A 16192-nucleotide genomic window follows, 5' to 3' on the forward strand; every position below is an offset into this window, starting at 1 on the left:
ACAAAAGGGAAGGGCTGAGATCTTTCTTATCATCATGGTCTAAACATTATTATATTTTCAGATTTCTAGTTATTGGTACGGAAAAAATACATCTTATCTGCTGTCCATGATAGAAATGTAGTGCCAGTACTCATTTCATGTGCGTGTGTTTGTTTGTTTTGTTTTGTCCTGAAAGAGTTTTTACTGCGCTCACAACTGCATACGGTCATACGAGTGTGCGAAACACAATTTGGTTGCATTCACAACAGTTCACTGCACAACTGGGCTCGGGTCAATATTCAGATTTTTAAATGTGCATGTGTCGGTGTGTGTTTGCGAGTGCATGTGCATGAGTCTGTATGGCTGTGCTCATTACGATAGTGACAAAGTGCCAGTATCCGTGCGAGTCTCTACATGCCCATGTATATATGTAAACATCTCTAAGCAAGTGAGCTTGCCATGATAATGACATAGTGCTAGAACTCATGAGTGTGTGTGCCCAAGTACTCACCAAGATGAAAATGCAATGAGGTATCTCATGTGTATGCATATATGTCTCCGAATGTACTCACTGTAATGTTGTGCTTATACTTGTGTGTGTGTGTGCAAGTATTCTCATCCCGCTAGCAATATAGTGCCAGTACTCGTGTGTGTGCCCACCATGACAGTGGTCTATTGCTGATACCCAGTGTGAATGTATTTCTATGCGTGTCTGTGTATACTCACCATGATGGCAATGTAGTGTCGGTACTCATAGGGCAGCGGGCCATCCTCTCGGAGCAGGAAGTTCTGTGTGGTGAGGAAGTTGCGCAAATAGTCAGGGTGGTAGCCCATCACCTGGCTGATGTGCTCCAGACGGTTGTTCTGTAGGAATGCCTCCATGAACACACTCTGGTTCTGAGGACACACACAAAAAGACGCGCACGTGAAAACTCTGGTTCCAAGGACGCACACAAAATCAAAAAGGCATGAACACAACAGTTCTGGGACAAGCAGACAGACATACACACATCCATTAAACACTCAAGAGTTCTGCGGACAAGCTGACATGTTAACCTTGATCTGCCAACAGTAGACAGAGATAACCACTCTGGTTCTGTGGACAGACACAAACCATCAGCTTTGGTCAGAACATTATGACCTAGTGCAAGCACCTAACCCACTACCCCCCTGCCCGACCCTTCTGACCCCAGCTGTCAGCCATCAGTGGGTTATCATAAAGCGCAGCCGCTCATCACTGTTCACCTTTCTCCTCAGAGACAGTCCTGGCACGTATTTGCCCCAGCTAACCCTTTCACCATTTACTCTATCTCTCTTCCAGCATCGCAGCTGACCACAAGAAGACGCCACACTGCAGGCCACTCTCCTGACCCCAGAGCTGGCCACCACAACAACCCACCCCCTTCCTTTCTTATCACAAGAAATGGCCATTGCGACTAATCACAGGCTGGACTATTTAGCTCTCTCGCTTTTACACTTGTCTTATAATTATTTCACCTTTTACTCCATTATTTATAGTGGAGATGTGAGATTATAATATTATTATAGAACAGAGAAAGTAGGCCTATAGCTCGTGTCCCTAGTGAGAGGTAGAGATAGAGAGAGACAATCTCCCCCACCCTCCTACAAACAAAGGTTCATTCTGCATTATAATCCTCCACTTCTAGCTCCTATTTACTTACCTCGGTAAAGAACGGCACAGTTCTCATCTTGGTTGGGCTGAAGCAGTAGTAACCCATATTGTATTTGAGAGCTTGCTACTGTATGGACAGCAGAAAGACGGGACAGAACTATCACTACAACAAGCTCCAACTCTTGATAACAGCACACTTGAGCTTTCAAAACTTTGGAGTCAGCCCAGAGATTAAGGAATTCACACTTAACACAAGTATACACACTTCTTAGACTGAAACAATTTTCCACGCAGTTTCTGTATCCGTTCCTCTGTTTGTAAAAGCCGTTACTACTATACAGAGTTTCTTAAAATATAAACACTTAGAAGGGACTTATATGATAAACCAAGATTGTTCGTGAAAATGTTCAATGACGTTTTAGATACAGTCCACCAAATTCAGCAAATGCACAAAAATGACAATAATAATAAACTAGATCTAGATCTAATATTACCAAGTATTGGCTTGGATAGATTACAATATTTACAGTCAGCAGGGGCTGGTTATAATAGAAGCAAAGGCTACGATGAAAATTAGAAATACACTGAATATATGCCAAGATCTCTTGTCATGACGGTTGGGCTCCTTGATGATGGCCCTGCCGGGACGTTCCAGTCATACTGACATATTGGGCTTCAGTTAGCCATGGTAGTAGCTTACTGCTATTGTTTTAGTCGGCCACTCGGCGGGGGCGGTGATGATAACAGTTCTAGAAAAAGTTCACTTTCACGTATAAAGGTTGCGAATTTCTCAAACTCACAAACAACCACAACTGCACTGGTAATAAACAGATTGCTCCTCATCTTCATGGAGAAAACAGGATGTGAATACACGCGAATACGGATGTTGATACGGTAGTTTTCTTAGCAGACGACAGTAGAAGAGGGGACGACTCAAATTTAAGGAACGTCCTTATATACCAGTGGGGCAGTCCAGTCTACAACGCCAGTTGCCTTGCGCTTGCATCAGAATCAAGACTCAGACGTAGGCACCCAGGCGTGAGAGTGTGCGTATATTTTATGTCCGTGTGCTCGCAACGCACCGTCTGGTTTAAAGTTTCACCTTCGCGCACGCGGCGTGGCGGTGGTGTTTGTGCGTGTGCCTCCAGAAAGTTTATGCCTCTCACGCCAGAAAGTTTTTTCTTGTAGAAAAGGAAAATAAGAAGACTACGGCCCTTATCGCGCGCCAGCACCCGGCACTAACCACAAGCGATGTTCAAGCATTGCGTCAGCTCCCGAGTTACAGCCTGTCACAAACAGCGAAACACGCGCGCGCTTCATGCTCACCATTCCAATCAATATGCACAGTCATAAAAAATTCACACACACACACACACAATTGTCTGCTTTACGTTTACTTAGCCTAGCGACCTGGCTTATATACTTTAGCCCGCACAATCTAACTTAACAACCAACGCTGCCGTTTTAGTTTTAGTTAGACTTTTTATGGCACTTGTAACACAAATTTATACGCCATTTATGGTGAAGTATTATTCAAAGAAAAGAAAGGAAAGGGATAAAGACGATAGAATGTTGGATAGGAAAGAAAGAAGGTGCAAACCACACCAGAGTACACGCCAACCACCCTCAGCTCTACTGAACACTTGGCCAGTGAAAAATAATTGTTCATACAAGCACACAAAGACGCGAAGATGTATTAATATTATATAAGACACGTATATCTTTATTAGCGTACGACATGAACATAATGTACTGCTATCTTTGCATACATGAGTTATTTTCTGAAAATGATGCAATGTTATTTTTCCATCATCACCTGAGAATGTATACAGTAGGCCAACTGCTATCTTTGTATGAGATGTTCATGTACTACTATCTTCGTATGAGATATTCTATCTTTGCATGAGATATTCTGCTATCTTCGTAAGTGATGTACTGTTATTTTGGTACGAGATATTCTGCTATCTCTGTATGTGATGTTCTGCTATCTCTGTATGTGACGTTTTTCTATCTCTGTATGTGATATTCTGCTACCTCTGTAATCTGTATGTGATATTCTGCTATCTCTGTATGTGACGTATCTCTGTATGATATATATATATATATATATATATATATATATATATATATATATATATATATATATATATGTATATATATATATATATACAAATATATACATATATATATATATGTATATATATATATATATAATACAAATATATACATATAAATAATATATATATAGCTATCTCTGTATGTGATGTACAGCTATCTTTGTATGAGCTATTCTGCTATCTCTGTATGTGATGTTCTTCTAGCTATCTCAGCATGTGATGTAAGCTCCTGCTATCTTAGTAAATGCACATGTCAGTGAAGTACTGCTATATGGGTGGTTGGCGGACACTCTAGCCTGGTTTGCTTCTTCTTTCCTATCAAACGTCTATCGTCTTTATCTCCCCTCCTCTTTTTTTGTGTTTGTTACTCTCTTGTAACACCTTTAATCTTCGGCACTTATATGACCTTATTGTGTTGCTAGTGTCGTAAAACACTTATGAAAACATAAAACGAAGTACTGCTACCTCAATATTCTCAGCATGTCGTGTACTGCGAGTGGTTGGAGGGTGCATGTGGTAGATCTTATTTCTTTTCCTTCCCTTTGTTGATTCTGTCCATATGTATGGCTTCTTCCCTGCGCAATATGACCTTTGTGTCGATAAGCTTCCCTTTACTTAAACTCAAATGTACTGTAATCAATTGGTAGTGTAGGTGTAAGCTACACTCAAAGCTTTTGTGGGTTTTAGTTACCCCCCCCACCCCCATCGTTATACCGCCAGATTTTGCCAATACATGTATATGAAAAGGAACACCATTATGAATTAAACAAAATATTTGTGCCTTTTCACCACCATCCGTCAACTGTCTGAGTTGTGTGGCCCTTAATGCCTTATAAACCTTACGTAAATTTGTCCCGCTATACCGCCAGCAAATTTGCACCTATTAAGAAAATGTTAGAAGTAATAGGCTTTGGCCAATACCTTTTTAAATACTGAAATGAAATTTTAAAGCTGCACAGGAGAAACTTCATAGGAATCCATACCTGCCAACCCTACAGATAAAATCGGTTTACTGTTTGGTCAAACTGCCAATCCACCGATTTTGAGAGATAAGCCACCGACATGTCTTCTTTATTGCAGTAAAATGTCAGGCCTTTGTGTGTAGTAGGCCTACACTATACGTACCAATTTAAAATTACCACCCATCCGTTGATTAAACACTAGAGCTGGAAACTACTAGATCACTGACCCAACACGCGAGTTGCCGGCAATGCCGGCATGCAAGAGGCGCGTGATCGCTAGGCGGCATGTGATCGACTGACTAAAACCAGAGGGTTTACAGTTATACAATGTTAAAAGTGCTAAAACCAAACAGATTACCAATAACGTCCTTGCGGGTTTTCCCGATACTGCTTTGCTAAGGTGTAGTGGGGAGATCGGCCACAGTTCAAGCGATGTCGCGCAATTCAACACGTTTTCATGCAAATTTAATTTTAGTCTTAAACTTAAAAATCCAAAGATAGACTTTGAAAAAGTGATAGCAGAACTAGATTCTGCAATAAAAATCACCTGAAGATGCCAAGTTTCATTCATATACCTCAACGCATTACTGACTTATGAACAGTTTTTCCTCAAAATACACACAAGAAACGTCCCACTTTTTGGCAATATTTTCCTTATTATGATAGTCCTCCCAAATTTTGAAACAAAAAATCCCAATAACTTTTTATTTATGAATGGATTTTTAGAATTTCAAAACCACAGTTCTTAGAATTTACCCTTCTTTCATTTAAGCTGGATGCAAATTTAATTTTTCATTGTCAAAGCTAATTTTTGTTTTTTGTTCTTTGTCATTTTCTACATCTGTTTGAAGCCACAAACACACTCATGTATATGTGGGTCAAAATTAAATATTGATAAGGGTCCTCAATGAAGTATCGGCAAGTGGTAATATAGCCTACTACAGATTTTTTAGGTCAACTACAGATTTTTGGAAAAAAATTTGTGTCAACTACAGATTTGGCCCACGCAATCTTGGCAAGTATGCATCGCTTGGTATAAGCCTAATGACTAAAATGTGAGGACTCACGCTAAAGTCAAAGTCTACATTACAAGTCTAAGGTGGCCCGAGGACTGACAAGAATTGGGGGAAAAGAAGAATAAAGAGTCCTTGACACATACAGCCTAGCTTTTGATCCCAGTTCCTTTCAATTTGAAAATGTAAAATTTAGTTAGAGCAGTGTATGTACGTAATTAGCTGCTTCCTATTTTTTCCCCTGCACATGGCAATCACGCAAGACAGATCTAGGAGTCTAGTAGGAGTCAAGACTGGCCAGTCTGTCCCGAACCTTCACTAGTCTACCACCAAGATGGCAATTGGGGCTACCTCGCTATACTGCCAGCTTTATGTCAGGTAGGCGGTATAAGGCTAGGCTATTTTGTTACAATTGTTACTTTTTTTGCAGTCCTACTAGGATCTATGTATGTGATGCCATTTCAAAATGTGAAGTAGTGATGTATGTTATGCTCCAGTTCTCTCAGTAGCCCTGTGTGACATGTTGTGGGCCTTCAACATACCTCGCATTATCCAGAGTCACACAAAGAAAAGACGCAGCTTTAAGACAGAAATGGCAAAGAGGACAGGGGAAATTAAAAGCGGGCAAGTAGGAAAAGACAGTACAGCATTCACTATGTGATATTATGGCACTATGTGATATTATGGCACTATATGATATTATGGCACTATGTGATATTATGGCACTATATATATATATATACTCACATCCTCAACTGTTGTGTCAGCAGGAACGACCTGAGGGGGGAACAGAGAAAAAAAAATTATTACATTTTAGTCATTTCCCTCCACCTCTTTCGTTTCTCTCTCTTTCAATAATGTGGCATTGTAGTTGTACAGCTTATGAGGAAATAAATTGATACTTTCCTCTACAACGTGAAATCCTTATACATGCATTTTTCTGACAGTTCCCATTGAAATGTCTAGGAGTAAAATATTTAAGATTAATAACATGCATCAGGATCGGAACCTACTTAAGTATATATATATATTATATATTAATATATATATATACATATATATATATATTAATATATATATATACATATACATATATTATATACATATATATATATATATACTAGACTCACCCCCCCCCCCAAAAAAAAACCCAAAAAAAACCCCCAACAACAACAAAATGGAAGTCTGGAACATTTGTCAGAAAATTTGTGATTAAATCCCATTTTCCGTTATCTCGAGTTACAAATTCACTTTCATGATCAATAAGTTTCAGGCAAAGTTGCTCAAGTGTTCACTGTGAGAAGCAGCTGTTGAGAATGGAAGTCCTGTTTTTAGTTTTAGTAGAGGTATTACGGCACTCGCAACTGCATAAGGTTTTATGAGCGCCAGAAGATTAGGTGTCACAAGAGAGTAACAAACATAAAAAAGAAGGGGAGATTTTCTAAGGACGATAGATGTTTGATAGGAAAGAAGAAGCCAACCACACCAGAGCACCCGCCAACTACCCACGGATATCCTGTTTAAACAACACGTTTTCCCCATTTAAAAAAAATAAAAAGTTTTACCCCTCTACTGACACAAATAACATGAAGGACATACTGCTTCAACTTGGGCCCAGTTGAACTAGGAGCAAATTCAATAGTATGTAGTACTTCACAAAATAGGGCCTATCCCTAGCCTAGACCGACTTAAAAAGTCACATTTAAATCACAAGCTACTGATACCGATCTGATGAATGCTTGTCTATGAATGAGGTTCAATCTAAAATATTTTGATAACAATTTTCCTCAGAATGATCAATGACTTAACTCAATAATGAGAGTGATGGACATATTCCGAAGTTTTACTACTGGTACATCTGGTACTTCAAAACTCTGATACCTTTCTAAGATATAAAATCTATCAGTTTTTATGGTGAGTGTATTAGTGTACTAGCTGCCTTTTTTATTCTTCAAGAAAATACAATATATGTAAATAAACAGTATTTCTATAATAAATCATAAATGTTTTTGAAAAATGAAAAAATGTTCCTTAAAATTTCCCCATGAAAACTAGTCTAGGCTCTTGTACAGTGACTAATTATATTACGATCATTTTTTGCGAAAATGTACTTTTATTTTTATTTTTTAGATTTGCCAAATGATTCGACAGATCTCACAAACCTGGATGGCACAATTTGCCAACCCCTGGTTCAGAAACAAGTAGACCATAGTACGCTTTTCACCACCACCCCCTGCCTTCGGCCTCTATCCAATCATGACCTACTTTCGAGTGTTGGATTGGGCCAGTAATTACATGTATGTAAATAGGGGCATTCGGATCGATATAAACTTAACATAAGTTCTGATGCTTCCGAGGATAAGTCCATAACCAACCAACACATTGCTCTGCTTATCACGATACACCACGTCCATTGAAGTTCACTTTTGATATTTTCACGTGGCTACTGTCAAGCCCGTGGTCTATTACAAATTAGGCACGTGTCTTGGACGGGTCTTAAATCATCAATTTAATCATAATCTGATATTCCATGAGGTAAAACTGGCTGCTTTATCTTTCTCTTGCGTCACTTTATCTGAGTCCATCAACTACTCGCTATTTTTAGAACAGCTCTTCCATGTGTACAAAGCCCTTTGAAAAGCTTCAGAAAAAAAACAACATGCAGCTGACGCAGCCTACTGTGCTTTTGCAGTTCACAGAGCCATGACATTTAATTTAAAGTGCTGTGTCATAACATAATAAAGCAGGCTGTGCGAACATGCATAAAACATTCCACGAGTTTTTGAAATATGGGGGGGTTTAATGGAAAAAAAGAGGGGGGATTCAGAATGTCTATGTTTCCTCATGACCAAAAATAAAATTATTTAATAAGTCATAGAAGAGATTACACTAGAACATTTTAATAAGCAAGATTCCCTGCATTTAATAAAAAAAAGAAAGAAAGAAAGAAAGGGTCGAGTGGGCTATGAGAAAATTCGGTGTGAAAATAAAAGCCATGTGTTTTCTTCTCTTCTTCTTCTTTTTTTTTTGGGGGGGGGGGGGCTTCTTCTCGATCGCATCACACTTGAAGTCTGGTATCTGTCATAAATTGGGCTGTCCAGCACAGGTGTTTTACGGCGCTTGCAACTACATACGGTCATATGAGCGCGAGGGACACATTAAACATTTTCAGTTGGTAGGAAATTTTGAATTTTGCCCGGGTTGTGGCCGAAGCCTATTGTTCTCGATTTTAGACCACCAACGGATCTTTAACTACGTGCACAAACTGCACACAGGACCTCCGAGATGTTTCCCCTTAGTCCGAGAAGGCTAGGTGTAGATCTTTCCTACCAGAAAATCAGGAGTGTGACTGAAAGACAGCAGTAAGGAGCCAAGGAGTAACAGAAGAAAGGTTGCAGAAAGAGTCAAAAGCCCAGAGGAAGGGGCAAAGGAGGCGAGGGGGTGGGGGCAGAAAGTGGAGATGAAAGCAGACGACAGAACTAGAGAGCAGGAAAGGAGCTGAAAGGAGACAATTTTAGAGAAGAAAATGTTTTGGATTCGAACCTGGGACCTTCGAAAGAGAGGCGAACATCTTAACCTCTAGGCCACGAGAGCCCCCATGCGTTTTCTATGATGTGGCTGTCAGAAAACATAGTAACCCATTGAACTGCCATTAACAAATACATGTGAGGCACCATGGTGAAACCTGACGCTTGTTTAAATAAATTTTAAAAATTTTAAAACCCAGCATTTTTCTTCCCATTTGGCAATTCTTAATCAAACTTTCATTTCTTTTTTTTGGCTCAATGCTTTTTACGTCCATTAAAAAAAAACATATATCCACGTGTGGATTTTTACTGAAAAATGTTGATTAAAGGGGGAAAAAAAAATTCCTGTTTCCAAGACTCTTCAGCTTTGAAACTCACCAAACTTTGGCAGCCATTTCCTTGCTAATTTTACCCCTGAAACCAGGTGACTCCAACCTCCTTCAATCCAAAATATCTCGACTTATATTGAAGAGAGAGGGGTAATTTTTTTTATTCAAAAGAAACACAAATGGACATGCTTCAAGATGATACCAGCAAGTCCATATGCTCAAAAATTGACGAACACCAGATTCCACCACATCATGCATGACACATATTAAAATATTGTCGTATTAATAACGATTTTTACTAAAATTCTTTCAAAAGAATATGTTGGATGTGCTTTCACACCGCATGGATCCACAACTTCTCCAACTGTTAACTGTATTTTAGTCAGAAAAAAGCATTCCAAAATCTAAAAGGGGATTGCTGTACCGGAAATGAACGGCACAGAATATTCACTAACCAGTGCTTGTAAGTCATGCATCTACATTAAATATCTGTTCAGATGGTCCTTGCATGTGCATCACTTGCACGCCAGAAAGCATCACCAGTGTTACTGTTTGACTACATTTCCAGACACATCAACAGGCCATTATGCTGTGTATATCGACACTGGGATAGCAAATGTATAAGTGTCACACTGTCTCAACAAAGAAGCCCACCTAGGCCCTATAGCAGATAGTAGTAGAGTTGCTGGAACCCATAGAGATGAAAGAATAACAACAGCAATCAAATTGACAGCGGGGCACTGATGTCAGACAAAAACACAACAAAAATTATCAAGTGTGTAAGGTCACCAGTGACTCTGCCATGTGCGAGTCAGTCACTCAAACATTCTTCATTGCACTTGCACCATACCTCCCTAGTTCGATCCAAAAATGTGTGACAGAAAAGATGATTTTGAGTAATTTGAGACAAAAAATTCACCTACAGAGGGGTGGGCACAGTACATCATGCTGTATTGCCTTCAACTTTGCTGGTGTTAGGCGGAGGTTGATGCAAGGTGATTTTTTTTTTTGAGCCAACAACCCTCAAACGCAAACACGTACTACATACACACACATACGAGTCGCAATCCCATGCTGTGATGTTGTTATGTCAAAAAGTGATATATGAAGAGAAGCATCAGCGAGCCAATGAGGCCTAATGCTCGATCGCTAAGCTGTAATATTACACACAATGATCAAGACTTCCCCTCCTCATGGAGAGACTGAAGGAAGGTGGATCTTTCCATATGATGGTGTAAAACTGAGTTCTTATACTCAGCAAAGTGTATTTTAGTCATGAGCGGATGTTGTGAGGAGATAAGAGAGAGAGAGATGCATCTACACTAAGTCAAATTATGAACCATTCTAGGAGTTCACACTGTTTTTATCATCAAATTTTTTGTGTGGACAATCTATGATATATATGTAACCAGGGATCCATCTCAAACTCAAGCTCGCAATTAAAAGAGGAGACTAAAGCACTAAGGCTTGTCCATTTTTATCTGCTGTACACAAATTTTGACTTTATACCAAACTCAAATTATTACTTGATTTGAGGGGGTTTTAGTTGGCATGGCAGCAAAAGGCATATCAGTCAAGCCCCCAAAACAGGGCACACTGCATGTGGGTCCGACAGTAAAAATTCACCCAATTTATTGCAAACAAAAGCTGTGGTTACAGGGATTAATTATTAGATATAAATTAATATAAATGAAAATTCCACTACACAAACTTTGGTTGCTATTAGGTGGTGTTTGCTCTTATCTGAGTTGCTTTTTTAAGGACACCACAGTATAATATCATAATGGTGCACTATATTATAATACATTGTTAGTCTCCACTTGGAACTCGGCCAACAGGAAACAAAAAATGGCTCCACTAGCAGATTTTAAGGGCCACTTATTAGCTCATGTCTGATTTTTTTTTAAAGTGTTTTACAGCGCTCGCAACTGCATAAGGTAATATGAGCGCGCGGGCACACCTTAATCATTTTCAGTCAGTAGGAAATTTTGAATTTTCTCCGGGTGGCGGCCGAAGCCTACTCATCAATTTTAGACTACCAAAGGATCTTTAACGTGCGCAATTTGCACACGAGCCCTCCGAGAATTTTCGCCCTTTCGAGAAGGCTAGGTGTAGATCTTTCCTACCAGACCAGAAGATCAGGGGTGTGGCGGAAAGACGGCAGTAAGAAGGAGCCATGGAGTAGCAGTAGACAGGCTGCAGAAAGACTCAACCAGAAGAGGGGGCAAAGGAGGTGAGGGGGTGGAGGACAGAAAGAGGAGGCGAAAGCAGACGACAGAATATTGCTAGAGAGAGGGAAAGGAGGTGAAAGGAGACAATTTTAGAGAAAGAAATTTTTCGGTCACTTCCCGGATCCGAACCCAGAACCTTTGAACGAGAGGCCAACACCTTAATCTCTAGGCCACGAGAGCCACTTTTCTGTCCAATGGCTTTCTTTGTCTGTTCCACTAAGACGAACTAATGGCCCTCGGCCTCAGAAGATGCTGAACTCAAACGGAAGATAGGATTGATTTTTTAAAAAATATATTACGTGCATGCCTAAGCCTAAGTAGCTAGAACAGTATTCTTTAACTTTCCCTCCCGTCTCACACTTAGCTACCAGTTGTCCATGTTCGACTAAATATTGACGAACTGAACAGGAATATCAACTTCATTTCCGTCGCAAATTAATAGTTTTTGAAATATTTGATTATTCCTAATCAAACAATACCACACTATGCCCGACCACATAGTAATTTGCGCGCTTTAAAAAAATAAATCTTGGGGGTTGTTTTGCAGCATACAATACTGCACTTTGACCCCTGAGCCAAAGCAGTACACCTGTGTGCGGGAGTTAAAGTAAAAATTTACCGCTAGATCTAGAGTGTACTGTTTATCACTTTGCAGTCACTTGATGTAATAATGCATTGGTGAAAATGATTCCTTCCGGTCACCTGGCGCAGTTCTGCACCAGGCTCCAGAAGACCGTAGCAGTCACTCTCCTGGCTGGGTGACCAGATGGGGTATTTTGTACTGCTGGCTGAGTGACTGCAAAGTGTTATGGTGCAATAGAGAGCAACAGGCTCTAACTCCAACCAAGTCGGTCCAAGTGATATTCTTCTACAATAACAATATGACTATGACAAATTAATTATATTGTATGAGTATGATTTAATTTGATAGCATATAAGGGCCTATTGAAACAATGAAGCAGCCGCCGACACAACACTGCATCATAAGACATAAAATTTTAATGATGAACACCGAACACTTTGGCCATGATTTAAGTGGTAGGTGCAACTGATTGTACCACCAATCGAAAACCATTTTTTGTGACGACCCGCACAACAGACAGAGCAACAATAACAAACAAACAAAAAAATTATGTGAAAGAAGCCATTTGAACAAGAGGTGTCAGAGTGCCAAAAAGTGCTAAAAGTTAATATTAATAGTGACCATTCCCATTCCTTCTCCCCATCAAGGTTTCGAGCAGGTTTGTTGGATAGGAAATGGGAGGGTAGTTTAATAATTTATAGTTTAGAACAGCAAGTTTAAGAACATCAGGTGAACAGAGAGTGATACACACTGTCCATTCTTGGTTGCACAAATGCCAAAATAGTAGATCAAAACAAAGAGTTGAGGGGGGGGGGGCATGGCATTCTTCGTACAAACTAGGTCACACCTCTACTTCCAACTGACAAAGGCAAAGGCGCACTAAACCGCACGTAGCCCGTTGACGGAGAAGAAAACATTTGGTGACACATGCAACTGGGCTGGAAACCCGGACGTAAAACTTTAAATTGGTGATCAGAATCAGAAACGACCGTGTCGTCCCCATCAAAAACGAAAACTTGTTAGTCACAGGAGTTGAATGAAAACATTAGTTTAGTCTAATTCAGTTATTCATGACAGGTTGCATTTCGAAATCCGCAAAAAATAATGCACCTCAAGTCAATGAAAATGTTACCTTTCGTGTTTTCTTGTGTGACATAGAAGAATGACTAAGGCCTAGACTACAAAAATGTTAACTTGGATAAAGCTCCAGAGACCAAGAGCATAACAAAGAGCCCAGGTGCAAAGTGGCGTCCGGCGTTCTCGCCAGCTTCCATCCAGCTACACAGTTCTTGATCAAACTAGAATATCTATCTTCTTAGTTACAATTCACACTTCGGACGACGAGTTCGTTTCTCACTTTCCAACGCAAATATAAAACTAAAAGTGGATCTGAGGAGTACGTACGTGAAAGTTATCGCACTGCTGTATCTCTACTGTGATCATCATCTTCGATATAGCCTCAAAGTCAGCGATATAAAAAGAGCTGAGGCGGACATGTTTCAAGCCGTCCATCCGCTCTGGACCCGGCTACTGACACAGATTCCTCTGCGGAACAGCTGACTACAGCTTCCCTCTGAACTATGAATATCAAATGAGCAATGCGCGCGCAGCATCTTCAATGTTAGCCTATCAGCTGCTAGAACGATTCACCTTGACCTTTCACTTGTCCAGCTGACTGGGTGACTCGTCAGCCTGAGGTAAGCAAGCGACGCTTTAAAACCTTCCTTTCTGGTCACCGAGAGAACGTTTGCAGACAAGATCAAATGAAAAAAAAAGGAAAATAAAAACAAAAACGGAGTCTACATATAACCAAATGCTATTTGATAAATACGACCAATCTTTTAACACAAAACAAGAATTTGAAACGAACTTGCAAGTCAGTTTGTACAGTGGAAAATTCCCCCCCTCAGACGCCTCAGTCGGAACTTGCCGTTGTCACGTCAGGGCCAAATATAACTCGGGATCCCTGAGACTCACTGTACTGATCGATAAGAACAGCATTGCTCATCTCTAAACCCACAGTAGAGCGCCCCTAAACACTTTCAAATACTAGACTGTACGTTCCCTGAAAGCAAAAGCATAGGCCCAGCACTTAGCAAAGATAATATATCTAAATCAGAAGATCTAGATCTAGATTCTAGATCTAGATCTATCTACATTTTTATAAAAAAAATCCTCTCCCCTTTTTCCAGTTTCTGCCCCTGGAAAGTGAAAGTGATGGAAAATAGAACCTTGAACTTGAAGAGTTTACGGCACCAAAGAGAAATCCAGGAAGTATCCATCGTCAATAAAGACAAGAACATGTAGACTATACCTTTCCTATACCTAGATATCTAGATTCTAGATTTAATAAATGCTGAATGCATCTAGATCTAGAATCTAACGGTAACAGTCTTTATAGCACTTGAAGAACTACTAATACAGTAATATACCATCCCATTCTGTTGCGCGCAAACTACGCTATGCCATATAAGACATAAAGACAAAGGTAGGCTAGACTAGATCTAGATCTAGATCTAGATCTAGATTTTTAGATCTATCTGGATTCTATTATCGAGGCCTTCTATTATAATCCAAACAAACAAAGATCTGGCCATTCCTTGGCCTTGGCATAATAAGCAGCAGCATCTTACCTCCATGCTATGGGGTGAACTTTGAATTGGAGTGGAATCCACGTGCATGTCTTCAATATCGTTGGAACCGTACACATCATCATAGAAGTGGTCATTAACATTGCCACTGCAAAGAGCATCTACATCCAAGGGTAGGTAGTCATAATGACAATGAGGCAGCGCCACTGCTCGTTGACTGTGATACACTCGGTTGGAAACTGCCAAACAATCTTTCATTTCTCGGTGTCCTGGCAGTAGAAACGGTGAAGAACTCTCACTGGACGTCTCACAGCAGGAACAAAATTTGAGAGGTAGACGCGACGGTTCTGTAACGGCAGGAGTGTCAACAGAGGACCATAACAGAACAGTGTCGCTGAACCGAATGCGAGAAGCTTTGCAGGGGTTGCTGGATCTATGAGGCGGAGAACGACGACGTGATGAATCCAGGCTTGTGCCGTGCTCGCTTCTGGATCCACAAAAAAGTCAGCACTTGAACGAAGCCTGCAGCAACCAGCTTACAATTAAGGATCACCTCTAGATATATATCCAGTTAGTGTTATAATCAGGGGCCTGTGACTGTCCCAAGCTATGTGTGCCTGCACAGAATAAATAACACGGTCTCTCAGGGTCCTAACAGCACAGAAGACTGAAAGCTTATCAGCCTGCGGTCTGCCTGCACTCCGCACTCGATTCCTTTCTAAAGAAAGCCGTTCGCTCATTGGCTGAAATGTGGGGTGTGTGGCTAAACACAACTCTCTGATTGGATGACCTTCAGATCGCTCTCGAAAGGCCACCGAAACTGTTTATCGAATGACCGAATTTTTTAAAGTGAGAGACCTTTCGCATCACAATAGCTGGACAATTTCTAAACCCTGTCACCATTTAGTTTTCCCCCAATTTGCAAAGAGAAAAGAAATACTGTCTTACCACCACGTTCATTAAGATAACAGCATGTAGTGTGTTTTTTATACACGAACTTGATCTAGTACTAGAATCTAGATGCAGGTTTATGAACCGGTGTGTTGTGAGCGAGTCAGCCGACAGCACTGGCTGCCAAATCCGTTTATTCCACCTTTTTGTCCTCTGTCCACTGTGTCTTTTTCGCCCTCGCTTTATTGACCTTGCATTTCTTCTTCTACTTTCCTTTTCACTTCTTTCTTTCTCCGTTCTAAAATGAAACGCACTTCTTTTTTTCGGGGAAGGAAG

General features: G+C 40.3%; 1 protein-coding gene across 3 annotated transcripts in view; it reads right to left on the bottom strand.

Annotated features, from left to right (window-relative positions):
* LOC101857450 (sestrin-1) overlaps window positions 1–16192 on the bottom strand; it is a 35826-nt gene that overhangs the window by 8555 nt on the left and 11079 nt on the right. Inside the window, exons 1-3 of one of the 3 annotated variants that reach the window (XM_013079999.2) lie at window positions 15008–15682; window positions 6452–6481; window positions 706–876 (exon numbers count right to left, since the gene is read on the bottom strand). In XM_013079999.2, the coding sequence (XP_012935453.1) occupies window positions 706–876; window positions 6452–6481; window positions 15008–15223 (417 nt within the window). In that variant the 5' untranslated portion in view covers window positions 15224–15682. Of the gene's footprint in view, window positions 1–705; window positions 877–6451; window positions 6482–13778; window positions 13932–15007; window positions 15683–16192 lie in introns of those variants that run through there. The other 2 variants (XM_013080003.2, XM_005089269.3) reach the window with 2 other exon arrangements.

The sequence above is a fragment of the Aplysia californica genome, unplaced genomic scaffold (assembly GCF_000002075.1).
Source record: "Aplysia californica isolate F4 #8 unplaced genomic scaffold, AplCal3.0 scaffold00004, whole genome shotgun sequence".
In the NCBI taxonomy this organism is placed as follows: Eukaryota; Metazoa; Mollusca; class Gastropoda; order Aplysiida; family Aplysiidae; genus Aplysia; species Aplysia californica.